The sequence below is a fragment of the Acomys russatus genome, chromosome 26 (genome assembly GCF_903995435.1).
Source record: "Acomys russatus chromosome 26, mAcoRus1.1, whole genome shotgun sequence".
NCBI lineage: Eukaryota > Metazoa > Chordata > Mammalia > Rodentia > Muridae > Acomys > Acomys russatus.
Genome location: NC_067162.1, coordinates 35826659 through 35854489, shown reverse-complemented (window position 1 = coordinate 35854489; position 27831 = coordinate 35826659). Strand labels below are relative to the sequence as shown.

The 27831-nt window shown below is 45.4% G+C and overlaps 1 protein-coding gene across 1 annotated transcript; it reads left to right on the top strand.

Moving 5' to 3' along the window:
- The first annotated feature begins 132 nt into the window (after positions 1-132).
- Positions 133-27831, top strand: Mlkl (mixed lineage kinase domain like pseudokinase). The gene is made up of 11 exons (XM_051168960.1): positions 133-276; positions 5660-6074; positions 8669-8742; positions 12316-12499; positions 16318-16415; positions 19303-19438; positions 19693-19774; positions 23993-24144; positions 24931-24980; positions 25627-25767; positions 27399-27831. The coding sequence occupies exons 2-11, from the start codon at positions 5662-5664 to the stop codon at positions 27428-27430; spliced, it is 1362 nt and encodes a 453-aa protein (XP_051024917.1). The 5' UTR covers positions 133-276; positions 5660-5661; the 3' UTR covers positions 27431-27831.

Here is a 27831-nt window from a genome sequence, read left to right as displayed (position 1 = left end):
GTGTGGAGTCTCTTGGGGGAGGAGGGAGCCCCGAGGCTGCACCGGAGGAAAGGGGCTCCAGAGACGCGGACCTGCTCCAGCCCGCCATCGTGCGCTGTCAGCAAGGCAGAAGACCTTAGTTCCACAGCAGCAGCGGGAGACTGAATCCCAGCACAGGATAGACGGGACGCCCCTCGCGACCACAAGGGTGAGCTCGCAGAATCCATTGGACCGGGTGCGTGCTTAGAGGAAGCAGGAGAACCACGGAATCACAGATTGGACTTCCTGGAACACAGGGTGAAGTTGGTTTCGATTCTTTGACTATTGAATGGGGCTGCCTGCTTGCTGAGATCTCTCCTGACCTTTTGCCAAAGTAGGAATGGGTTTGGAGGAATGGGCAAAAGGTGGGGATACTCCCAGAGGTGCACAAGTCTTGGAGTGGGGGGGGGGTAGTCAGTAAGACAATTAAATTTCCAAGGTAGCCAATTCTGTTCTTTTGGGTGTTGGGGTGGAGGCAGCCGAAAGGGTTTCTCTGTGTAGTCCTAACTGTGCTGGAACTTGGAACTTGCTCTATAGACCAGGCTAGCCATGAACTCAGGGTTAGGGGTAGATCTGCCTGCCTCTGCCAAGTGCTGAAAGTAAAGGCGTTAAAGAGGCGTCTGATTTTTTAGACTATTTTTGTATTGAGACAGGCTCTCATTGTATAGCTGTGGCTGGCCTGGAACTCGCTGGTTTTGAATTCACAGAGATACTTGTCTGCCTCCCAAGTACTAGGTTTAAAGTTGTGTACTGCCAAGCCAAGCCCAGCCTGACATTTTTTTAATGGGGGTGGGGTGGGGTAAATTAATGTATTTACTACTGCTTCCAGATTTTTCACTCTTGCTCTCATATATCTAAGAACAAGCTTTGAAGACTTCTGCTCAGCATCTGCGAATGACTGAGCCCTGAGATCTACTGGTTTTCCGTAAGAGTACCCTGATGGCACATGCCTTTAGTCCCAGCACTCAGGAGTTTGAGGCCAGCCTGGTCTACAAAGGGAGCCCAGGACAGCACGGCTACACAGAGAAACTCTGTCTCTTGAAAAAACATCAAACAAACAAACAAAAGGGAATACCCTGATAGGATAGAGAGATGGCTCAGCCACTAAAGCTCCCTGACGTTAACTCCTGTGCCTGCTACCCAGATCCGCGGAATCCTGTGGACAAAGAAAACAAAGGCTTGTCAATTGCATACATACTTGGCTTCAGTTTGACAGTTTGGTTTCACTTTTGACTCATGTTTTAAAGGCAGATTGGGATTCCAGGGAATTTATTTTCTCCATGTTATTTGGTTTAGGTTTTGGTTGATTGGTTGGTTGGATTTTTTTGTTTGTTTTTGGTTTTTTCGAGAGAGGGTTTCTCTGTGTAGCCTTGGCTATCCTGGACTTACTTTGAACTTTAATCTGGTCTCCATAGGTAACCCACTCTCCTCACTGCATGGCAGGGGCACACACACACGTGCACACGCACACACCTGTAACCCCAGCATTCGGGAAGCAGAGGCAGGTGGATCTCCGAGTTCAAGACCAGCCTGGTCTACAGAGTGAGTTCTAGGACAGCCAAGGCTCAAAACAAACAAACAAATAAATAGATAACAAATAAAACATTTAAAGTGCTTTTAAAGCCAGGCATAGTGGTGCATAGCTTTAATTGCAGCATTTTTAAAGGCAAAATTATGAGTATCTCTGTGAGTTGGAGGCCAGCATGATCTATCTATATATTATTGCATTCCAGGACAGGCAGGACTCCTGTGACGCTAAAGAACTGAAGGTGTTCTAAGTGAAGAGATCTGTTGCTATGGCTACTATCATTCAAATTGGCTTCAACAAGGAAGGAAGGCTGAGGGGCTAGAGAGATGGCTCAGCACCTTAGAGCACTGCCTACTCTTGCAGAGGACCCAGGTTCAATTCCCCGCTCCCACATGGCAGCTCGCAAGCATCTGCTTTGTTCAGTCCCAAAGATCCGATCACACCCTCTTCTGGCCACCAAAGGCATTGCATGCACATGGTACACATATACAGGCAAAATACTCATACATAAAATAAAAAGAAAGTTTTTTGTTTGCTTTTTTTTTTTTTTTAGGTGGAAGAAACGTTGAAACCTGCAGATAGAGGTGACATAGATTTTGGGGTCAGGTTAAAGCAGAGACTCAGTGTTGTAATCAAGTCTCGGAATCTTCCCTTTTGTCGTTTTTATGTAAGCCTCATTACAAGCTATAGGAAGAAGGCTCTGTCACATCTCAATTGCACGCACACAGAAAGGACAGAAGGAGACAGGAAGAGAGGAAACATCTGATTTGTTACAATAAATTGTATCTGTTCTGCCCAGGATGCTGATAACTGACACAAAGAGACTGAAACGTAATTCAAAGCTGCAAGCACTACACTGGGCAGAATCTAAACTGCTACTAATCTAACAAACTAAAATAAACTACTCTAATCCTCATAACCAACATATATCCCAAGCACTTGCCAATCTGATGGTCCTCCGGTGGCTTCTCTCCCACAACTACCCTCCTTCAACTGTCAACCACTGTCAACTCCCGGCTCCACCCCTTCTCCAGGAAGTCCCACCTTCTACTTCCTGTCCCTCTGCCCAGGGGCTTGGCTAAAAAGCACTTTATTGACAGTTGTTACATCCACTCAAGACATTCCTCTACATCTGTCTTCCTGGATTCTCTCAGAGGAAACAGACACAACATTCTCTCCACCCAAATTAGCTCAGGGGCCATTTGTTGCTTTTAAAAGATCTACTTATTTTATTTTCATTGTATGCATGTTTTGCATATATGTGCACCACAGGGAAAGAGAAAATGAGACTGACAGAGCAGCCATTTTGTTTATTATTTATTTTTGAGACCAGATCTCACAGTATAGCCCAGGCTGGCCCTCAAATTCACAAAATCTTCTGCCCCAGCCTCCCAGAGTTGATTTTCACTGCAATCCTTTATATCTTTGGCGAACTGTGGTTAAGGTGGCCAAACAAGCCACTTTGGCAGACATATTCTATTTTATCTAAATGGTGTTTGACTGCACAGGTTTTGTTGTTACTTTAAAAAGAAATGTGGGTACGCATGTGAAGTGAATATGTTTGTGCATGTGGCATGGGGTACAATGATGTAAGGAGCCCAGAAGCCAAGATCTAGTATCTTCCCCCATCACTTCCCACTTTATTTTTTTATTATTTGTTTAAAGTGTATGTGTCCACACATAAAGGTCAGAGGGCAACTTGAGGGAACAGTCCCTCCTAGAGCCAAAGTCACAACTGTGCACTACTAGGTCCAGGTTTTATATTGGTGCTGGGGATCCAAACTCAGCTCTCCAAGCTTGTTCAGCGAACATTTTGTGGACTGAAACATCTCCCAGCCCCAGTCACTTTTTGTTGTTGTTGCTGTTTTTCCAGACAGTTTCTCTGTGTAGCCTTGGCTGTCCTGGAACTCGCTCCGTAAAACAGGCTGGCCTCAAATTCGCAGAGATTCGAGTACCGGGACCAAAGGCATGTGCAAAGGGGCAGGGAGGTCAAGGCCACCCAGAAATAGATGGCAAGAGCCTGTCTGAGGACGAAACAGAAAAACGAAGATGCGAACGACTAAAAGGGCACGTCACAGTAACCAAAAGGAGGATTTACGGTCTTATTTCTTGTGTGTGTGTGTTCTGCTTGTATGCATGCATGCACGTACAGCGCCGCGTGCTTGCCTAGTGCATGCAGAAGTCAAAAGACAGAGTCTCCTGTAAGAGCAGTGTGTGGCCGGGCGTGGTGGCACACGCCTTTAATCCCAGCACTCGGGAGGCAGAGGCAGGCGGATCGCTGTGAGTTCGAGGCCAGCCTGGTCTACAAAGTGAGTCCAGGATGGCCAAGGCTACACAGAGAAACCCTGTCTCGAAAAACCAAAAAAAAAAAAAAAAAAAAAAAAAAAAAAAGAGCAGTGTGTGCTCTTCTTAACCACTGAGCCATGCCTCTGCCTCCAGGAGCTTCTCAGCTGTGCTGAGAATTGCTCACACTCAGAGCCTTAGCCAATGCCGGGCAAACACTCCACCACTGAGCTATAATCCCAGCTTTGGATTTTTTGGAGACAAGGTCTCATTAGGTAGCTGGAACTGGCTTTGATCTCATGGTCCTTCTGCCTCAGCCTTCTGAGTGCTAAGATTGCAGCACCACTAGGTAAAAGTAATTTTTATTTTCCTTGCACAGTTGTTGTCTGGGAGGCTTACCGCCTCCTCCTTCTACTAACCTAGGCCGAGTCCTGGAAGCTTCTAGCCTCTGTAAATTCTAATCTCCAGCCTCTGAGACTTACTGTTTAATAAACTCACCCTTACTTCTTCTTTCTGAGCTCTGGGCTGGGTGGTTCAATTCAGCTGTTCTGGCTCAAACTCTTCTCCCAGCTGATTTATTTAATGTGGCTTCTCTCTTGGCCTGGGATTGCTCTGCTTGACTTCACCCTAATTCAGCCATCTGCTCTAGTCTTCTGGATTCTTCTCATTTTCTGGCTCCTTCCAGCTTCACTTGAGTTCTTTCTCTGCATCCTGGTAAAACTGCCTCCTTTGTGTGTGTGTGTGTTTCAAGACAGGTTTTCTCTATGTAACCTTGGCTTTGTAGACCAGGCTGGCCTCAGACTCACAGCAATCCACCTGCCTCTGCCTCCTGAGTGCTGGGATTAAAGGCATGTGCCACCACCCTGCATAAAACTGCCTCTTAAATAGCTTCCCTCTCCTCTCTCTTCTCATGAGAGTTGGGCATATCCTATCTGTCAAATCTTCTCTGATTCATCACCTTTTCTTCCACTCAGACATCACTTCCAAACATGGGTGCTTCCTTCTACAAACTAACTTTACCTTCTTTTTGGATTAAAGGCATGTACCACCATGCCTGGACCTAAGCTTTTCTTTACCTGATACTTGCTCTGTACCAGGCTGGCCTTGAACTCAGGTCTGTTTGCCTCTGACTCCTGGATTAAAGGTGAGTTTGTATTACAGCTGAATCACACAGACCTAGAAGGTCTTTGGATGTGATCTCTTGCCAGGACAGCCATGTTCTCAATGAACTCCTGGCTGGAAGCAATTCTCTTTGCAACAATAGAGGCTAATTCTAAGCTCACTCTGCTGGTTTGAATTGCCTGCTTGGCCCTTGAAGGTATTTCTAATACTTGTGTCAGGATAGGCTAAGTAATATGACAAAAACGCCCCTCAAATATAATGGCTTTCATACTACTGAAACTGCTTCTTCAATCATATATAGTCCGTAGCGGAAAGCCTGGCAACATGGCAGCTGTCCTTCAAGCAATTATTCAGGAACCCACGCTCCTTTCTTTTGGACACCAGTATCCCCAATATCCTGTCCTTGCAAACCTGTCTCAGCCCAAAGTGGCACAAATCCCATCCATGCTCAACCCATAGTCAGATGCTAATCACATGGGGTTGCAATGGAGGCTGAAGATATAGTGCTAGGTGACCAGTACTTCCCAGTTCAAGCTCTGTTACAAGGACAGAACAGATTTTACAGACAAGTCTGTCTGTCTCAATCTTACGTGGTGGAGGTGCCCCCTTTCTGGCATTGAGATCACAGATACACTTGACCCTCCATTAGCTAAGTAATAGATACACAGAGGATTGTGGGATTTTAACCAATCTATGGGTCTCTTCCAGGTATGGATAAACTGGGACAGATCATCTCCTTAGGCAAGCTCATCTATAAACAGTGTGAAGAGATGAAATACTGCCGGAAACAGTGCCGGCGTCTAGGGAACCGTGTCTATGGCCTGCTACAGCCTCTCCAGAGGCTTCAGGACCAAGGGACGGAGAACCTGCCTGATGGCATAACCGATGCCCTGGGCCGTTTTGAGACTGTCCTGAAGTTGGCTATGCAGCAGATAGAAAAGTTCAGCAAGAAGTCCGATATTTGGAAGTTTGTAACTGCGAGCAGTGACAAGATGATCTTCCTTGAGGTGAATGAGAGCCTGAAAGATGTGTGGGAGGCGCTGTTGCTAGAGCTCCAGGTTGGCCAATTGAAGCCTCGTTCATCTTGGCTGCAGGAAGATAAGCAGGACGCAGAGGAAGATAGGTGAGTCTTCCAAAGGCTGAGAAAGAATAGGCTGGGTTTGGGGGTCGGGTGGAGGAGCAGAAGGAACCAGCGAGCGTCTCCGCCTCACTTTGACCTGCCAAACAGGGCAGTTGTGTCTGCCTGTGGCTCAGAAATCCTACTCTATAGTGAGGCTGGTGAAATCTGGGGGAGCCTTTATGGAAGAGGGGACATGCTGCTAGCTTCGTGTGAGTCTCCTTTGAGTGTCTACTCACTCTTTGATGTAATATCTGGATTCTAATTCATGTCTTACAGCCTTAGCTTCTATGGGGCTCTCACTTAAGATTGGGGGGTGGGGAGGTGGGAAGGACCGGTAAAAATAATTAAATAACGCAAACTAAGGAAGCATTGATTGGGTACAGAGTACACAACACTGTTCTAAACCTTAGGGATACAGTACAGAGCCAAATAGACAAAACTCTGACCTGATGGAATGTAAAGCCTCCTGACAGGAAGCTAATTTTCTCTAAAACCAATGAAAGCCACAAAGTAATAATTTACAAGCGTTCAGAAAGAACAGGCAGAATAATATTTGACACCTTGATGAAGGAGAGGTAACTTAGCCATACAAGGACTACCTGACAGTCAGAATGGAAAGGCTGCCTGAGCTGGGAGACCACATTAGAGGGTAGGTGAGGTAATAATAGGGTGAACTAAAATGGCCCTCCTTGAATGTATTGGAGGGCCAGGCAGTAAAGTTAGGCTGGAGGTAAAGGGCAAAAGTTGAGCCTAGGTTACCAGGAGAGTGAGGACAAGAGAAACATGGAAACAAATCTGACCTCCTTGGACTAATGATGACCCAGTAATATAAACCTCAAGCATTGTTAGCTAAAAGATAGAGGTGGGTGGGCTGGAGAGAGGGCTCAGCATATAAGAGCATTGACTGTTCTTCCAGGGGACCTGCGTTCAATTCCCAGCACCAACATGGAAGTTTACAACTGGCTATAACTCCCTGGCCCCTCACACAGACATACATTCAGGCAAAACACCAACACACATAAAAAAAAAAAAAAAAAACCAAATAATTAAAAATGAAAAAAAAAATAGAAGTTTGTAGGAAAGGAAGCTGGTACAAGATTATCTTTTTATCAGGAGAGTTACAGGCTGATGGCCATAGATAGCCAGAGTGAGGCCTTTTAGTGAGAGGTCACTAGGAGAAGTTCCCACAGAAGCATCATGATATGACCTAGCCTGGCCTAGCCAGGGTGCCAAGGGTCCTGGAGGCAGGACCTGGGAGGGCTACAAACTTATCCTATAGCTGCAAGGGGGATGGGGGCCTTATCAACTCTTTCTGAGAAGGACATACTCTAGGGGAATGACTGGAATTCTTTGATTAAGAAAGCACAGAGGGCCTGGAGAGATGGCTCAGTGGTTAAGAGAACCGCTGCTCTTCCAGAGGTCCTGAGTTCAATTCCCAGCAGCCACATGGTGGCTCACAGCCATCTGTATTATGATCCGATGCCCTCTTCAGGTGTGCATGAAGACAGCATACTCATATACATAAGAACGAAAGAAAGAAAGCACAGAGATTAGAGTGTCTGAAACATAATAGTAAGAGTGTGGGTAGAGAGAAAGGGAGCAAGGAAGTGTGCTAGGAATTGTCAACTTGACAAGACCTCTAGTCATGTGGCAAGAGGGAACCTCAATTGAGAAAATGCTCCATTACATTGTCCAGTAGGTGAGTCTATGAGGATTCTTTTTTTTTCATTAGTGATTGATGTGGGGGGGGCCAACCCACTGGGGGTGGTGCCATTGGTGGTCCTGGGTTGCATAAGACTGCAAGTGGAGCAAGCCATGGACAGCGCAGCAGTCAGTAAGCTGTGTTCCTCTATGGTTCCTGCCTCCAGGTGCCTGCCTTAAGCTCCTTGCCCTGCTTCCCTGCATGATAGACGGTGATACATGAGCCAAGTAAATAAAGACACCCTCTCCTCCTCACGTGACTTTGGTCCTGTCGTTTATCACAGTGCCAAGTGCAAATGAGGATGTCGATACAAACTTCCCACTCCCAAAGCAGCCAGGCTGGAACAGAGTCAATAAAATACTTCACTGAAAAACTTCCTGAACAAAAGCAGCTCAGGAGAGGTTAGACTTATTTGGACTCATAAAGCCAAAGTATTTTCCAGCCATCCTAGCGGGAAAGGCATGGGGCAGTTCCGTGGCAGCGGGAGTGTGTAACCGAAGCTCCGCTAGTCTGGCAGGTAAGAAAGTAGAAATAGCAGGCCAGCACAAAGGTTGGCTATACTCTCCAAAGGCTCACTCCCAGGGACCCACTGCGGCCCGCGAACCTTCACTGGCACCAGAGGCCCAAAACAGCCTGCGGGGACATGCCAGGTTGAAGCCACATCTTCCTCACTCCCTTTCTTGGGCAAAGAGATTCACACAGCCAGACTTCAAGGCATTTCCTGTGGGCTTAAAAGTAGAAAGATGAATATTAGCAGTAGTATTTCCTACCAAGTGATTATTTTAGAGTCTAAAAACTGTCACCTTAGTGGTTCTATTCAACATTTTGGTTTTGACGCACGTTGTTTTACTTTAGCAGGTATTTTTAAGCATGTGTTGACCCCTTTTTCCTGCAGAAAGGAAAGCATGCAAGCTATCTTGATGCAGTTGAAACTTGACATGGAAGAAATCAAGGAAGCTCTGAAGCAACGTAAGTTGCCACATACCCTGTTGCAATGAACGTTCCCAAATTAGGAGCCATCCGTTTGCTAGGGACTCCGGCATACTCTACTCGGGCCCTGCTCCTTTTTTTTTTTTTTTCTGGGTAATACTGGAAGCAGCTCACAGGTTTTGGGATGTGGTTGCAGCCTTCTGCCCATGGAGTAGCATTTGAAAGTGGCCCCTTTACCAGCAGGAGACCCATAGCACCTGTCAGTATACTAAAATAGGCCAGGCATGGTGGTACATGCCTTTAATCCCAGCACTCCAGAGACAGGCGAATCTGACTCCAAGGCTAGACTGTTCTACAGAGGGACTTCCAGGATAGCCAGGGCTGCACAGAGAAACCCTGCCTCAAAAGAACAAAACAAAAATAAATTTTAAGGGCTAGAGAGATGGCTCAGCCATTAAAGGCTAGGCTCATAAACAAAAATAATTTTTAAAAGAATGCTAAAATAATTATAATAAATAATTTCCGCCATGAATAGCATCTGTATCAGTCAAGTTTTGTTACAGTAACAAATACCCAAATACCCAAAATAGTAGCTTAGAAAGGGAGACAGCTTGTGGTTGGGTTTTTTTGTTTTGGTTTGGTTTGTTTGCTTGTTTGTTTTGGTTTTTCAAAACAGGGGTTTCTCCATGTAGTAGCTGTCCTGGAGTAGCTTTGTAGGCCAAACTGGTCTGAACTCACAGTGATTCACCTGCCTCTGCCTCCCGAGTGCTGGGATTAAAGGTGTACGCCACTATGCCCAGCTGTTTGTTTGTTTGTTTTGAGACAGGTTTTTCTGTGATGCCTTGGCTATCCTGGACTCACTTTGTAGACCAGGCTGTCCTCAAACTCACAGTCTGCCTCTGCCTCTCCAGTGCTGGGAGTAAAGGCATGCGTCACCATGCCCTGCTTTTTGAGAGACAGTTTACTTACTTAGGCTCAAGGATTTGAAGATATTCAGTCCGTGGTTGGCTCTTACACCCATTGCTTTTGAGTCTGTGGCAAGGCAGCTTATCAGGTAGACACTCGATGAAGCATAAACACCCACCTGATGGACAAGAAGTAAAAAGGAGGGAAGGAGAAAGAGACTGGGGTCCCACAGTCCCCTTTAGAAGCATGCCTTCAAATACCTTAGGACCCACCTTTTGTCTGCATCTCTAAGCTTCCAATAGCACCATCCTGGGAATCAAGCTCTTAACACATGGGCCTTTGGGGACATTTAACATGCAAACTGTAGCAGCATCAAAGCTATTTATTTACTGGATGTCCATAAGAAACTCAAACCAAGGACTTTGGAGATAGCTCAGTGGGTAAAGTGCTTGCTGTGCCAGCATGAGGACCTAGTATGGATCCCCAGCATCTACATAAAACAAACAAACAACAACAACAAAAAACAACAAAAAACAAGCAGGGATCTCAGCATTGGAAGCTGAGGACTAGGTCTCTAGAGCTCACTGTCCAGCAGGTCTAGCCAGTCAGCGAGCTACAGATTCAATGAGAGATCTTGTCTCAAAAATAAGGCGGATAGGGACTGGAGAGATGGCAAAGTAGTCAAAAATGCTCACTAGTCTTGCAGAGGACACAGATTCAGCTCCAGCACTCATATGGTGGCTCACTCTTACCTGTAACTCCAGTTCCAGGGCGTCCAATGCCTTCTCCTGGCTTTCTCGGGCCATACACACATGTGGTACACATACAGACATGCAGGCACACACTCATGCACATAAAATAAAATAAAATAAAATAAATAAATTTAAAAATAAACAAGATGGCAAGCAATAGAAAAAAGATAGTTGATGTCAAATTCTGACCTCCATATGTCTATGTGCAGGTATGAGTACCTACACATGTTCACACACACACAAAAATTTAAATGAAATTTAAGGTGCTTATTTAGTCACTCACTCATTCATTCAATAGAACTCTAAAAAAATTGTGATTTATTTCAGCTTACTACTCTCAGGCCATACTCCATCACTAAGACAGTCAATGCAGGAATCCAAAACAGGAACCTGGAGGCAGGAACTGAAATGATGGAGGTCTGAGGCTTTGCTTGGCGTGGTAGCACACACCTTTAATCCCAGCACTGCAGAGGCAAAGGCAGGTGGCTCTTGTGAGTTCAAGGCCAGCCTGACCTCCAAAGAGAGTTTTAGGATAGCCAGAGCTATTACACTGGGAAACCCTGTCTTGAAAAACCAAAATGAAGGAAGAGGAGGAAGAGGGGAGAAAAGGGGGGAAAAGAGAGAGGAAAGAGGGGAAAACGAGGGGGAGAGGAGGAGGAAAAGATGAAGAAGGAGTGATAGAGGAATTCTGCTTACTGGCTTGCTCCTCATGAGGCACCTGCTTTCTTATAACACCCAGGACCACCAGACAGGGAGTGGCAATGCCCACAGTGGGCTGGACACACTCACATCATAGACCAATCTGGTGGGGGCATTTTCTCAACTGAGGTTCCTTCTTCCAAGATGATTCTAGCTTGTGTCAAGTTGGCATAAAACTAGCTGGCACACAGTCCAAAGAATGATTCTGTCCAAGTTCATCTTAGTGAACCAAAGTATTACCATTACTTTCACAAACATGGGTGAGGAGTTACTTATGGGATTAAGATAATTTTGAGACTTAAATGACCTGATAGCCTCCCACAATAGCGTGAGCAAGAACGTAGGAAAGCTAGATCACTGGTCTCCTACACAAAAATCTCCTCTTGTGCTAGAGAGATGGCTCAGAGGTTGAAGGCACTGACTGCTCCTCCAGAGGTCCTGAGTTCAATTCCCAGCAACCACAGGGTGGCTCCCAACCATCTATAATGTGATCTGATGCCCTCTTCTAGCCTGTAGGTGCACCAGAGCACTGTATACATAATAATAAATAAATCTTTTTAAAAATATATCTTATTTAAAAAAAGAGTCTCCTCTTACCCAGCAACTGTTTACTATGGAGACACTTTTATGAGTCCTGTAAGTTTCTTGAGCTTCCTCAGCCTTGTAAGTTTCCTGTAAGTTTCATGAAATTTCGAAGAAGAAAATGAGGAATCCATGAAGAAACAGCCACACAATTGACAGAAATATAGTTGCTGAACTTGAACTGTGGCTCTATTTGATCTGAAATGACTTGACATGATGCCAGGTACCTAGTGTCATGCTGTGTGGGTGGCAGTAGGAGTAGAGACAACTGTGTGATGAGAGAGGCTGGTGTTAAGGCAGGCAGAGCTCTGTATACATAATAATAAATACAGACTCTTCTGTTTGTTTGTTTGTTTTGTTTTTTGAGACACGTTTCCCTGTGTAGCCTTGGCTGTCCTGGATTTGCTTTGTAGACCAGGCTGGCCTCGAACTCACAGCAATCCGCCTGCCTCTGCCTCCCGAGTGCTAAGATTAAAGACCTGCACCACCATGCCGGGCTAAATCCAAAATCTTAAAAAAAAAAAAAAAAGAAGCAGAGGACCTTCTAGAAGCTCTAGTTAGGATAGGTTCTGGCTCATGATGTGGAACTTGTGGAGCTTCCTTCTCGCGTCAGAGTCCACTTCCCTTTCAACGCCTTCTTTGCACGCTGACTTTTTGTCTCCTTCAGTCTCAGGATCACTAAAGCCCACACGGGAGCTCCAACAGGAGCAAATCAAAGAGATTCCAAAGAAACATCTTGTTGGATCTCCATGGACCTTACTGAAGAAAAATAAACTCAGCACACTTTATAAAGGAGAGTATCACAGATCTCCAGTCACCATCAAAGTGTTTGACAACCCCCAGGCCGGAAGTGTGGAGTAAGCTGTGTTATGTGACTCTTATGTATAAACAGGTAGTCTCTGTAACTTCCCAAGGAGAAAGTAACTGCGGCGGTCAGGTGGGGGGCGGGGGGGAGGAGGGAGTAGAATATCAACATACATAGGATAAAATCACTTCATCTGTATTATTAAGAAAAAAGAGACTAGCCGGGCGTGGTGGCGCACGCCTTTAATCCCAGCACTCGGGAGGCAGAGGTAGGCGGATTGCTGTGAGTTCGAGGCCAGCCTGATCTACAAAGTGAGCCCAGGATAGCCAAGGCTACACAAAGAAACCCTGTCACAAAAAAACAAAAAGAAAAAGAAAAAGAAAGAAAGAAAAGAAAAGAGACTATGGGGCTGGAGAGATGCCTCAGAGATTAAGAATACTGGTTGCTCTTCCCAAAGTCCTGAGTTCAATTCCCAGCAACCATGTGGTGGCTCACAGCCATCTACAATCTGATCAGATGCCCTCTTCTGGTGTGCAGGTATACATGCAGGCAGAACACTGGATATATTATCAATCAATCAATCTTTTAAGAAAGGAAGAAGCAGAGGCCATAGGACTGGAGAATTGGCTCACTATAAGGCTTGTTACTCTTACAGAGAACCAAGGTTCAGTTCTCAGCACCAACATCATAGCTCACAACATCTGGAGCTCATGTTCCAGGGCATCTGACACACTCTTCTGGACAGGCACCAAGCACACATGTGATACACAGACATACATGCAGGCAAAACACTCATACGCAAAAAGAAAAAGAAACAGGCTAGCCTTGGTCAACTCTCTATCTTTACCCTGGAACCCTCTCTCTTTTATTCATTGCTTAATGCATCTTTCACACTTTATACTCTTTTCTAGATGTAGCAGTGCATCCCTTTAATCACAGCACTCATGAGGCAAAGGCAGACGATCCCTGAGTTCAAGGCCAACCTGGTCTATAGAGAGAGGTCCAGGATAACTAGGGCTACATGCAGACCTTGCCTCAAAACAATAACAACAAAATTTATTACCTTGTAATCCTGTTTCTCAATTATATCCCTTTCGCATATAATTCTCCTTTTGGGGTGGTGCTGGGAATTCTACAGACAATAACTCTAGTGTTCGATTCTTGAGTTTTCCTGTAAAATTTATTCTTTCATTATTAGTTTCTGGCAGGTGAAAAAGTGGTACATCTCTTGGCTCTTTTCCTTACTTTCTTGATTCAGCACCATGGAACATGGTGTCCTTTCATTTGAAGGGAATCCAGTGACTGATTTGGTGTCAGTCCCATTTTGCCTACATCTGCTTCCAACTTTCTCCCTCTGAAAATAATGCCTATACGTAGCCCTTAGTGAATCTGTATGGCAGTCTTGACATACTAGGAGTCAAACCATGGGCCTTACCCATGAGGCAAAAACTGCCACTGAGCTACACCCCCAACCCTTGTACAAGAATTTCTTTGGCCTGTAACTCCGGGACAGGGACAGTTGTGTGACTCTGGCTGTCCTGGAACTTGCTCTGTAGACCAGGATGGCCTTGAACTCATGGAGATTGGCCTGCCTCTGCCTCCCAAGTGCTGGGATTAAAGATGTGCCCCACTACCTCCTGCCTTAATCATTTAATCTTATGTGCTTAGCCCTTTCAGATTTTTAAATTTTTATTGCCTTACAAAGAGTTAGGTTTCATTGTGGCATTTCATTTTTATTATATGTATGTGCATGTAAGTACACCTGAATGCAGGTGCCCACAAAGGGCAGAGGTATCAGATTCCCCCTTACGCTGCAGTTACCTGTGGTTGTGAACCTCCCATTTTGGGTGCTGGGAACCAAAGTCAGGTCCCCTGAAAAGGTAATATGTATGTACTCTTAACTGAGCCATCTCCCCATCTGCTCATTTGGGCATTTTCAAATAACATGTGGTTTTCACTAGCTCCACTCCCCCTCTTGAGTCCTCCCTCCTTCAATAGCCTCCCTTCAATTTTCATGTCACATATGACCTTTCCCCCTTACCCCCTTTGTCAAAACCCGTTGTGATCTCCTCTCTAATGTCATAGTCTGTGCCCATTCTCACAACCCCTTGCTTGCATGCATACAAACTTCAGAAGTTAGGATCTGACTATGACAGAGAGCATGTGACTCTTTTGTCTTCCTGTATCGTCCCACAGAGCTGAGTGCACACCCATGTCAAATGTTGCACCACTCACAGTAGCTATCTGGCTGCTCTTTTCTGTAAATTACCTCTTCAGCTTTTCTGCCCTCTCTCTTCTGTCACATTTGTAATTTCCATGGTTGTTTTTTTCTTCCACATTTACAGAAGATCCTTGTATATCATGGAAAGCAATCATTTGTAAATATTGTAAAAATCTTCTGTTATCACATAATCTGCATTTTATCTTTGTCCTTGATGTCCATCATCAAACATGAATCTTTAATTTTGATTTAGAGGGCTGGAGAGATGGCTCAGAGGTTAAGAGCACTGTCTGCTCTTCCAGAGGTCCTGAGTTCAATTCCCAGCAACCACATGGTGGCTCATAACCATCTATAATGTGATCTGGTACCCTCTTCTGGTGTGCTGGCAACATGCAGGCAGAAAACTGTTACAATAATTTTGATATAGATACCCCAAAACTTTACTTTATTATTTGTGCTCTCAAAATACACCCCCCTATGCCCAGAACTTTATCTATCTATCTATCTATCTATCTATCTATCTATCTATCTATTGGTATGGTCTCTCTCTCATTGAGCGCCACTTGCCTTGGCCTACACAGTACTGAGATTAAAGGTATGACAACACATGTATTATTATTAGTAGTAGTAGTAGTTTGTTACTTTAGACTTTTATTAACTTGTATTACATTATTTTATGTGTATGGCTGATTTTCCTGCATGCCTGGTGTTTGTAAAGGCCAGAAGAGGATACTGAGCCCCCTGGAATAATAGTTATGGATGGTTGTGAGCTACCAGGTGAATGCTGGGAATGGATCTTCTGGAAGAACAATCAGTGCTCTTGACCTCTGAGCCGTCTCTCTAGCTCCACCCCTGCCCTCCCCCCCAACCCCCCAACACCCCCAACCCCATATTAAGCTTAGGCTTTAATCCGCCTGGAATCAGCCTTTATATGTGATATTAGGCAGGGTCTAATTTTGGTTTTATCCACAGAGTAAGTCAGTTTTCCTCTATATTATCCATTAAATAACCCATCCTTTGCTCTGCTGAAGGGATCCTCCTGCCTCTGCTTTCAGGGTACTTGGATTGATGGCCGGCACCAGCACGCCTGGATTTGTTAAGTTTACTTTTAAACTTTCGCTCTTTTTACAGTATTGTAAATGAAATCATTCTAATTCAGTTTTCAGATTTTGCATAGCTAGCACATTGAAATACAGTTGATTCCTGTATGCCTTGGTCCCGCTCTGCCTTTAATCCCAGCACTCACGAGGCAGAGGCAGGTGGAACTCTAAGTTGAAGCCATCCTGGTCCACAGAGAGAGTTCCAGAATAGCCAGGACTACATGGAGAAACACTGTCTTGAAAAAACATTTACTAAAATAAAATATGGCAAGTAACAAAAACTTGACATCTTAGTTTGCCATATAAACCACAAAAGTCCACAATTCTATCAAGTACCAGAAAGAGATGAACAAATCCTAATATTCTTGTCACAGACCCCTAGGGACTGATTCTGCCTCCAAGTTCATTGGGAAGTTAGGTTTGCAGCCATGCCTATCACTCTGGTTTCCCCCTTCCCTGATACCAAGAGTCTCTAAGCCCCTGCAGTGCTCTACACTCTTGGAGGGACTGTCAAACTCCAAATGCTAATTTCTCCTTTCACTCTCTTAGAATGGTGAGGCGCACTTTCAATAATGAGATCAGAACCATGAAGAAATTTGATTCTCCCAACATCTTGCGTATATTTGGAATTTGCATTGATGAAACAGGTAAGGGGGCTTCCGGGACTGGTCAAGCTTTGACTGCCTAGAATATACTGTCTGTGTTTTAATGTGTTCTTTTTTTTTTTTTTTTTTTTTTTTTTTTTTTTTTTTTGAGTTTTGAAGTTTATTATGGTAGACCTGTAGGAGCAGGAAAAAATAATATCTTGTTGTTGTTGTTTGTTTGTTTTTCAAAACAGGGTTTCTCTGTGTAGCCTTAACTATCCTGGACTCTCTTTGTAGACCAGGCTGGCCTCAAATTCACAGGGATCTGCCTGCTTCTGCCTATCAAGTGCTGGGATTAAAGGCATGTGCCACCACTGCCCGGGCAAAAAATAACATCTTTATGAGTCAGGCCTTAGAAAGGTAAGCAGGCCCAGTAGAGCCTCCTCATGGTGGCTCACAGTGACTCATGTGTTACCTTCTTTTTTCTTCTTTTCTTCCTTCCTTCTTTCCTTTTTTTTGGGGGGGGTTTGGTTTTTGGTTTTTTTGTTTTTTTGTTTTTGGTTTTTTGAGACACGGTCTCTCTGTGTAGTCTTGGCTGTCCGGGACTTGCTTTGTAGACCAGGCTGGCCTCAAACTCACAAGAGATCTGCCTGCCTCTGCCTCCCGAGTGCTGGGATTAAAAGCGTGCGCCACCATGCCTGGCCCCTTCCTTCCTCCCTCCCTCCCTCTCTCCCTCTCTCCCTTTCTCCCTCCGTCTCTCCTCCTCTCCCTCCCTTCCTCCCTTCTTTCTTTCTTTCTTTTTTTTTTTTTTTTTCCGAAACAGGGTTTCTCTGTGTAGCCTTGGTTGTCCTGAACTCGCTTTGTAGACCAGGCTGGCCTTGAACTCACAGCAATCCACCTGCTCTGCCTCCCAAGTGCTGAGATTAAAGGCATGTGCTGCTCCACCACGCCCAGCTCCCTTTCTTTCTTTTTAAGATGGGATCTCTCTATTATGTAGCCCTGGCTGTCCTAGAATTCACCATGTAGACCACCAGGCTGGCCTTGAACTCACAGAGAACTGCCTACCTCTGCCTCCTGAGTACTGGGATTAAAATTGTGCACCACCATGCCCAACTCATATGTTACTTTCATAGGTACTCCTCATAGGATACTGGGGACTAAACATTAAATTCCCTAATGGGCAAAAAGAGAGAGAGGCCATGACTAGGTAAATGATGTCAAACTTCATGGCCCGCTTCTTCCTCACTTTGCTGACCTGAGACAAAAACCTAGCAGCTTAAAACAAAGGCCCAAGTTTTTTGCCCCCCACCAATAGAACACATGTGCACTCACTCTATACTACCCCAAACCCTGGTTTACACAACAGTTGTGGGACAATCCTGTCTTTTTTCTTTTTTGCTTGTTTACTGTTTGTAGTCAAGTTCTAAGTAGCACTGGCTGGCCTGGGGCTTGAACTCACAGAGATCCACTTGCCTCTGCCTCCTTAGTGCTAAGGATGTAACTCAGTTGACAGAGTGTTTGCCTAGCTTGTGCAAAGCCCTGGGCCTGTTCCCAGCACTGCATAAGCCAGGCGTGGTGACCCATGCCTATAGTCCAGCACTCAGGAGGAAGAAAACGGAGAATCAGAAGTTCCAAGTCAGGCTGGAAAGACGGCTCAGTGCTTGCTCTTCCAGAGGACCTGGGTTCAATTCCCAGCACCCACGTGGTGGTTAACAACTTCTGTAACTCCAGTTCCAAGGGATGAGATACCCTCTTTTTTTTTTTTTTTTTTTTTTAGATACCCTCTTATGAGCTCCTTGGGTACCAAGCTACCAAGCATGCATGTGGTGCACAGATGTACAAGCAGGCAAAAACTCATACACAAATAAAAAACAAGGAGGAGGAGGTGATACCAGAAACGCAACCTGAGATACATGAGACCTTGTCTCAAAAAAAAAAATAAATAAATAAATTACAAAGCTGATTAACCCAACCAAATAACCTACCCTTTAGCCACCACCTTCACAAGTCTCCTCTTCCTTCTCCTCCTCCTCCTCCTCCTCCTCCTCCTCCTCTTCCTCCTCTTCCTCCTCCTTCTTCTTCTTCTTCACAAATGCCTTATTTTTCTTTTTGGTTATTTAAGACAGGAGGTCTCAGTGTAGTCCTGCCTATCCTAGAACTCAGCTACCAGGCTGGCCTTGAACAGAGAGATCCGCCTGCCTCTGTCTTCTAAGTGCTGGGATAATACAGTGAGATGCCACACCCAGTCCCCTTTATTTTTCCCCCTTTATTTTTTAATGTGGCTTTAATTACTTCTTATCCTTTGGCTAAAAACCTAGTGTTGATGTGGGTGCATTTTTTAATTTTGATTTTGATTTCATGTGCTTTGGAGTTTTGCCTGTATGCATATCTGTGTGGGCATATGGAATCCTCCAGAACTGGAGTTACAGTTGTGAGCTGCCATGTGGGTGTCAGGAATTGACCCTGGGTCCTCTGGAAGAGCAGATGGTGCTCTTAACCACTGAGCCATCTCTCCAGCCTGCAGCTACATTTTTTTTCTCACAGCATGGACTTCCCTGCTGTTCATTTTTGATGTTGTTGTCTAGAAAGAGGACAGCAACATCTCCCCTTCTGGAAACCATGCCACAGCTAATCTGTGTGTCTGTGGAAGGGACTGATGGAGGGACTTCAGACTAGAAGTCAGCATTTCGGGTCATAGGCTAGAAATGAAAGAGCTAACACCAAAGTGACTAAGTCACCTCAGCTAGCACCTAAGAGAGTAAGTATCATTAAAGTTTCCTTCAGATTGAGATTTTGTGCCTTAATATTGGGTTGGTCTTAAACTGGGGAGAAATGGGACTCACTTCAGGGTGGAATGTATCTCTATAGAAAGAAGCTGAGAGGTGCTTTGCTGTTGTGGAAACTCTGAGTGGGGAGGCCGAGTCTTCAGTGTATGCTTCTTTTCTACTAGGGAAGGCCCCTGAATTCTCCATTGTCATGGAGTATTGTGAACATGGAACCCTGAGGGAACTGCTGGATAAAGAAAAGGACCTCACAATGAGCATGCGCATCCTCCTGGTCCTGGGGGCAGCCAAAGGCTTGTACAGGTACTGGAGGGTTAAACGGGTACCCCGAAGAGCTGAAGGCATCTGGCGGAGCTACTGCTGCCCTCAGAGATGACGGACAAACAGGCCAGAAGCCCACATGGTTTCCTTTCCCTCTACTACTCTGATTCTGGGCAGGTGCATTTTGCTAGCTTGTCCACAGACAGCCACCCACATGAAAGGTGGAGCACTAGCCAGCCTCATTATCCCACTAAAGATCGTTAATGCCACCCCCCCCTCCTTTTGGTTATAATCAGGCTACACCATTCGGAAACACCTCAACTCCACAGAAACATCAGCAGCTCCAGCTTCCTGGTAGCTGGAGGCTACCAAGTAAAGGTGAGAGCATCCTCCAAGGGCATTCTGGGTTGGTCAGAGCTTTGCCACGCTTTGCAGCTAGAAGAGAGTACCACAGAAAGGTGGCGCCTTCTTACTTCTTGATTAGATTTTAGAACTTGGTGCCTGCATCTTCTCCTGCTTGGACAGCTTCCTGGGTGCCCACCACAGAACAGCTTTCTACCCTTGCCTCCCACTCGATGTGCCTGCCTTCCTCCCACCCAACCCCTCCACCCCCAGCCCCACCCCAGAGCAGGGATAAGCTTCTCTTCGACCACCATAGTACTTACCAGGGGATCAGCTAAGCATTCAGATTCCAAGGATTGTCATGGGGCCACAGTTGTCATTTAGGGCCACTTAGCAGGATCTCACCAGGGAGCAGAGCTTGCTAGCACAATCAACTCCTTCTCTCTAGCAGGGAGCACTCACATGCATCCAGGAGATAGTGGCTTTGTTCCTACCAGTTGCTAAAGAAAAGGACTCCTACTAGGTTGGTATGAGGCCGTCCAGACTTGAAGTCTCATGACTTACAAAAGTCAACATCCCATATTATTCTACAGACTTACTTCCCAATGGTCCTGAAAGGGATGAGCCAGTTCCCATATGTAATATTTGCTACAAACTACAGCATTGCCTATTAAGTATTTATGATCTTCCAACTCTCACCCTAGAGCAATCCATATACCAACAATCATTTTTATCATTATGTTACTAAGGAACATAGACTGATGGTCTACCTTTATCAGATTTTCAGGGGAACAGAGCCAAAAAAGTGAGCTGAATATCTACCATTTTCTCAGAGGAGGAAACAGTTTTGCTAACTCGTTGTCCAAAACTCCAAAATTGTAAAGGAATGTTTTGTCATCAATAGATACTCTGCCCCTCCCCTGCCCCATTTTTAATGATAGTAACAAAAATGCACCCAAAACTGAAGAACCGTATGGTCTTGCCCATCTTTTTGTTTGTTTGTTTGCTTGCTTTTCTTTCTTTCTTTCTTTCTTTTTTTTTTTTTTTTTTTTTTTTTGAGACAGGGTTTCTCTGTGTAGCCTTGACTGTCCTGGACTTACTTTTGTAGACCAGGCTGGCCTCAAACTCACAGTGATCCACCTGCCTCTGCCTCCTGAGTGCTGGGATTAAAGGCGTGTGCCACCATGGCCTGGTGATATTGCCCACCTTATATCACTCTTCAGACTTGACCTTGGATCCCAACTGCCCTTGAGTTTCAAAGCTGGGTCCCTGAAGGCAACCTGATTGGTGGCCCGTTTGCCCAAGGGGCTATCGATAGAGTAACTTGTGGGCAGGTGTGAGGTGACTGTAACCATTAACTTTCACAAAATACCTAATCTGAGCTTCCTTCTGTCACTTTGCTGGGGCTAGCTGTCAAGTCTAGCCACGAGAGCATGGCTACGGGGGAGGAGGGCTCAACCCACATTATTTGCTATGACAGGGTTTTTGTTTGTTTGTTTGTTTTGGTTTTTCAAGACAGGGTTTCTCTGTGTAGCCTTGGCTGTCCTAGACTCCCTTTGTAGGCCAGCCTGGTCTTTGTAGACCAAGCTGGCCTTGAACTCACAGAGATCCACCTGCCTCTGCCTCCTGTGTGCTGGGATTAAAGGCATGTGGAACCATACCTTGTACCATCTATATGGTTTAACCTTTTCTTGACCTCAGCCCTAGATTTGGGGTAACTCTGGGTACCTGGCTAACTTTGGTCACCTTACTCTCCTGCATACTGATTATTCTAATGGAGGGTCCACAGGGAGCAAGAGCATGCACTCCCTTTAGTCAGGCGATGGCATCTTTAGAACTGTATGACCACTTTGGGTTGGCACAAATAACTCTCATGTTTCATATAAAATCCAAAAGTGTAAATGTATCTTTTATTTGCCTGATATAATTGTCATCTCAGAGGCTCACTGCTGAATACTGGCCCCTTTCTAGCTCTTTCTGAACTCTGGCTGGCTGGTTCATCTCAGCTATTCTGGCTCAAAACTCCCCCCGAAGCTGATTGATTCAAACTGGCTTCTCTCAGCTTCTGACTGAATTGTTCTGCTTGGCCTCATACTAACTTTGTCAATCTGTTCTAATCTTCTGGCACCTTCTCATTCTCTGGCTCATTCTGTCTTCACCGGTGTCTAGCCTGTTCTTTCTCTGCAACCTGCCTCTGTACAACTGTCCCAGTAGAGCTGCCTCTGAACTCCACCGAGCGAACTTCCACGAACTAAATTCCACTGCACTGCCGCTCAGCTGACTCCCCACTGCCTCTCAACTGACTGGCTGACACACTAAACTCAACTCAACAACTCCATTGTGAACTGGCTGACTGATTCCCAACTAACTGCTTGATCCAACTTCGCCGCACAGAACTGATTGAACTGCCTGTGCTGTGCGGAACTAAACTCTACTGTACCATCTTCTCTACTGAACACTCTACTGTATTGTCTTCTCTATGCTCTATCCTGTATCCTACACTATTCTATCAACTACCGCACTGCTCTTAAGTAGCCTCTCTTTCCTGCCTGTTCTCGTGAGAGTTGGGTGTATCTGACTCATTTTGTCTAATCTTTCTCTGATTTATCACTTTGCCTCTCAATTAGATGTCACTTTCAAACATGGGTGCTTCCTTCTACAAACTAACTTTACCTTCACTATTTGGAATTACAGGTTTGTACTAAGGATGTGTCTATATTTCTAGCCAGAGGAGTTAAAGGTCTGTGATGTATCTGCATTCCAGCTGGATCACACAGACCTAGATCTTTGGATGTGATCCCTTGTCAGAGATGCCATGCTGTTGAATCAAAAGTCTTCTACACAAAATAACAAGGTGGCTACCATGTAAAGACAGAACAAAGGTGTTTCCCCCCCCCAAGTCACTTTTGCATCTGCTCCTGTGGAAAAATCAAGCCATGGTGTAGCTCTATGCCCCTTCCCTACCCTCACTGAATGGAATTGTATCTTTCACCATGAAAGCCCCATATCCAATATAGCATTACTAACAGTAGCAATAGAAATAAGTACATTTACTAAGAAAACTTACCAAATCATACAGGGGTGTTATAGCTTTTGTTTCAAATAATCTTCCCTACTACCATCCCCATTTTTTTTTTTTTTTTTTTTTTTTTTTTTTTTTTTGAGAAGGCTTGTCACACCATTTCTCTTGATTGGCACAATATGATAAACCGAACCTACAATGTCAACAAACACATGCTCTTTTGACACCATTGGAAATAAATCTCCAAGGGAAAAGGCAGTCACTCCAACTCCACTTCTATCCCTGTGGGGCCCTGCTATTAAGGTCCAAGCCTAGCATTTCTGGATAGTCTCTGAGCTCAATATAAGATGATGGCCTCCCTTTCTCAGTGAGGTTCCCTTTCCTCCTGATCTGGGGACCCCAGAACCTCTAAGTAGCATCACATAGCCCCTAGAGAGATTACAAGCCCAACCCTTTCCTGATAAGAAACCCATTCAGCAAGCACCTGGGGATTACTGGAAACACCCACCCTGTGCTAATAAGATGTCTTGGTGTCTTGGTTTTCAACCAATGACCTTTAACTGTCCCTGGAGTTCCCCCGCCCCATAGGATAATTAAGTACTGTGATTCCCTTTTTATAAGACTGAAGTTTCCCTGACACTCCTAGCCTCAGTGAGCCAAGCACATTCACCCTCAAAACCCCTCCCACTGCCCAAGGTTTATAATTCCCTTTCACATGAAATAAAGGGGGACCAGCATCATCTATTTCACAACGACCATCTGAGATTCGTCATTTATTCTGGGAAGGAAAGGGCTCCCCTCCTCCCTGAAGACCTCCAAGAGCTTCTGGACACTGCCCCCGACCCCCCCCCCCCGCAACCCCCTCATTCCCCTACCCCCGCACCTTTTGCCATTTTCTAGTGTTACTCTGCCCATCAGTGCAAGGCTGTTCCCGAAGTATCCATTATTGTCCGTCCCACCTCTGCCTCTTTTGGTTTCAGAGCTCTGACTGAGCCTCTGTAACGAAGCAGCCGCCAACCTGCCCAAGACAGGCTGGCCCCTCTTTGCTGCCCAGCCTGGGTTCTAGAGCCGTGTGCTCCTTTGACCCCTGCGCGCGTCTCCCTTTTCTGCCTTGGAGCCTGCACCTTCCCTTCCGTTTCCCACCTGGCAGCAGCTGCAGAACAGAACCACACACCCCTCCACCCAGAAGCCTGCTGCTTTAGCATCTACCTCTAACTCGGCTTTCTGTCTAGCTTGCAGGATTTGAGTTAAGCAGAACACAGACTTCCATCAGTTTGGCAACAAAGAGCGCTAAAACCGAGAGAGTCAGTTCAACGGCTTATCTCTCCCCTCAGAAACTGAAAAACCTGTTTTGCACATGTGACCAAGAAGATGAAATATATAGGTATGTTTGTGTTCTCATACAGATTCTAACTCAGGTAGAAGGGACAGGGCAGTCCCGGGAACCACTCCTCCTCGGAGGACCATTTAGTTCTAGCCATAGGGTCTCAGGTGGGTGGTACAGTACTTGCCTAATGTGTGTAGGTTCTAGCTTCGATCCCTAGCACTGGGTATGGTGGGGTATTGAGAGCAGTTGAGAGGTAACCAGAAAATTCAGTTTCCTGGACTGACTGAAGGGGCATAGGAAAAGAAGTGTGCTAGGTGCTTAGTTTCTGGGGTTTATTTTCAAAATGTTTTAAAATTGTTGTTGTTGTATTTTTTTTAATGTGTATGAGTCTTGTGTGTATACGTATATGCACCATGCACAGTGTCAGCAGAGGCCGGAAGAGGCTGTCTGATCCCTTAGAACTAGAATTAGCCATAGCAGCTGTGAATTGCTGTGTGGGTGCTAGGAACCAAACTCGAGCCGTTGCTCCAACCCACTCTATTTTTTTTTTTTTTTTATGTATCTGTGTGTGTGTGTGTGTGTGTGTGTGTGTGTGTGTGTGTGTGTGAGAGAGAGAGAGAGAGAGAGAGAGAGAGAGAGAGAGAGAGAGAGAGAGAGAGAGAGAGAGAGCATGCCGTGAATGGCAGGCGTGCATGTGTGTGAAGGCCAGAGAACAGCTTTTCAGGGTCATTTGTCTCCTTCCACCTTTACAAGGTTTCTGGAGAACAAACTCCAAAGAGTGTGTTACAGCAAGCTCTTTGCCCACCAAGTCATCCACCTGACAAGTCCTTGGTTTTCTTTTAGCTTTGGAATTGTGCTCTGGGAAATTGCTACCGGAAAGATCCCGTTTGAAGGTGAAGAACATGAAGGCTGGCTCTACTGAGGTTGGGGTTGGGTCCTCTTCTGAGAGACCAGAAATTTCTCATCCAGACGTGTCTTAGCCACTTGGTTCTTTAAAGTAGGAATTACTTGATCTGGTCATTAGAGTCATTAAAAACTCTTTTCTTGCTGGGTGTGGTGGCGCACGCTTTTAATCCTAGCACTTGGGAGGCAGAGGCAGGTGGATCGCTGTGAGTTCGAGGCCAGCCTGGTCTACAAAGTGAGTCCAGGACAGCCAAGCAAGGCTACACAGAGAGACCCTGTCTCGAAAAACCAGAGGGGGGGGGATGTACACCTGCATGCCAGAAGAGGGCACCAGATCATATTATAGATGGCTGTGAGCCACCATGTGGTTGCTGGGAATTGAACTCAGAACCTCTGGAAGAGCGGGCAGTGCTCTTAACTGCTGAGCCACCTCTTTCTTTCTTTTTCTTTCTTTCCTTCCTTCCTTCCTTCCTTTTTCCATTCTTCCTTCCTTTCCTTCCTTCCTTCTTTTTTCTTTCTCTTCTTTTTCTTTTATTCCCTGCTTGAATTCTCTCATTCTAATTCTAGCTATCAATATCCAGAGAGAGGTATATGAGTGAAATTTTTAAGTCTCACATCCTATCTTTTCCATGCCAGACTGTGATTCTAAAACAATTCACAAACTGGTAGCTGAGGACCAGAAGCAGGAGCCAGTGAGCGAAGATTGCCCTAAGTTGTTACGGGACATCATTGATGAGTGCCGGGCCCATGACCCCTCCAAGCGGCCCTCCATGGATGGTAAGGTTCTATCTGGCGTAAAGAATGCAAGTCACATGCTATTTCACAATAGTGAAAAGTTTCTTTTTCTTTCTTTCTTTTCTTTTCTTTTTAAATCTCCAATAAAGTAGTTTACAGTCAGGGGTAATTCTGCACTGCTGGGGACATTTGACAAAGTCTGAAAACATTTTTGGTTGTTAAAATTGATGGGAAGGGGAGGCAGGGTGTGTGTTCTTGGCATCTTACGGATAGAGGTTGGGGTGCTATTTGATTCATAGGACAGGGCTAGTGGTGATCTTAGTGGTACAGTGCTTGCCTGGCATAGGGGAGCCCTGGGTTCATCCCCTAGCACACACACACCCGAGTTTAACGCAGAGCCCTCAAATGTATGTGGCATCCCTCCCAGCTAAGAATGGTGCAGCCCAGATGTCAGCAAAGCAGGGTTTCAGAGGTTGCTTGTCTCCAGCCTGTTTCTTGCCTTTCCCTCTCCTTCTCCACTCCTTTCTGCTCTCCTCCCTCCCTCCCCTTATTCCTCCCCCCCCCCAGCATCCTTGGGATTATTTCCTTGACTTAGACTTTTTGATTTTTTGTTTTGTTTTGTTTTTGTTTTTGGAGCTTGGATCTCACTATATAGTTCTGACTGGTCTGGAACTCACTGTGTTGACCAGGTTGGCCTTAGCCTTGGATTCATAGAACTCAACCTACCTCTGCCTCTCAAATGATGGAATTAAAGGCATGCAGCACCACACACCTGGCTTATTTGTGAGTGAGTGTGTGTGTGTGTGTGTGTGTGTGTTATGTCTGAAAGAGGGCATCAATTGTCCTCTGTCCTTCTACATTTATTGAGGGCTGAGCTGATTCAAGGCTTTCCCTGAGGCCACAGTTCCTTCTCTAAAACCAGGAATGTGCTTGATAGAGTGGGTAACAGCCTGTGGCCTGGGCCTTGGCAGAGCTGACATTTCAGATACTGAGAACCCAACTCCTCCCGCTGCACGGGGCTTTGGTTATCAGTCCCAAGCTGCTGTGTGCTTGGTCTATAATGTTTTTGAGATACCCTGGACTCCCCTTGTACAGTCTTGTTTTATTAGCTTCTTGTTGACTTTGTCCCATTGGGTGACAGTTTCTGCTAACTCTATCGCACGTCTCCTTTGGAAATAGACTATAAGGTGCTATACTACTTAATAAGCTCACACGGAGTAAGGCATAGCTTATGCAAGATCTCCAAGCTCCAAGCATCTTCTCCCTCTTCTATTCTCTTTATCTCTCATCCCCTGGTCCTCTCTCTCAGGATCCTGTCACTGAAGAATGACCTGCTGATCCAGGTCATCCACTTGTTCTCTACGAGGCAGAGTCTGTTCCTGAACCTGGGGCCTTCGTTTTCTCAGCTGGACTGGCAGCCAGCAAGCCCCAGTGATCCTTTTGTCTCTGACCTCTCCCCTCAGAGTTAGGGTTAGAAGTGTGAAAGGATTATAGGTGCGCACTGCCATGCCTCATTTGAAAGATGGCAAGTTAGAGGCATGTGTGCAGATGGTTTAGGCACAGCCAGAGCAGGCAAACACTGTTTCTGTGTATTGTCTACTGTAGACATGTCTTTGTGTTTCTAGCTTGGCTGTTAGCAACTGGTTCTTGTCTCACTTTCTTTTCATTTACAGGAATCTTAACAAGATTGTCTGCACTTAACTGAGCCGTGTATTCAACCTAAACCGAAAATTCCTTGGACAAGAAGCTGGAAGAGGGACAGACTGGATGTTTGTTTTTCATATATGTTAGCATCATGTTTTTGCTGGGTACCAAATTGCTTTTTTGTTTTTGTTTTTAATGGGCACTTACCATGTAGCACCAGCTCACCTCGAACTTCCTATGTAGAGCAGACTGGGCTCAAACTTAAAGAAATCTTCCAGTTTTGCCTCCAAATGCTGGGATTAAAGCCACCGCACCTGGCAAAGTTCTTATTTGTTACAAATAGAAAACAATCCCATGGGGATGGAGACATGACCCAATGGTTAAGAGCACTGGCTGCTTCTTCCAAAGGACCCAGGTTCAATTCCCAGCAGCCACATTGGCAGCTAACAACTGTCTGTAACT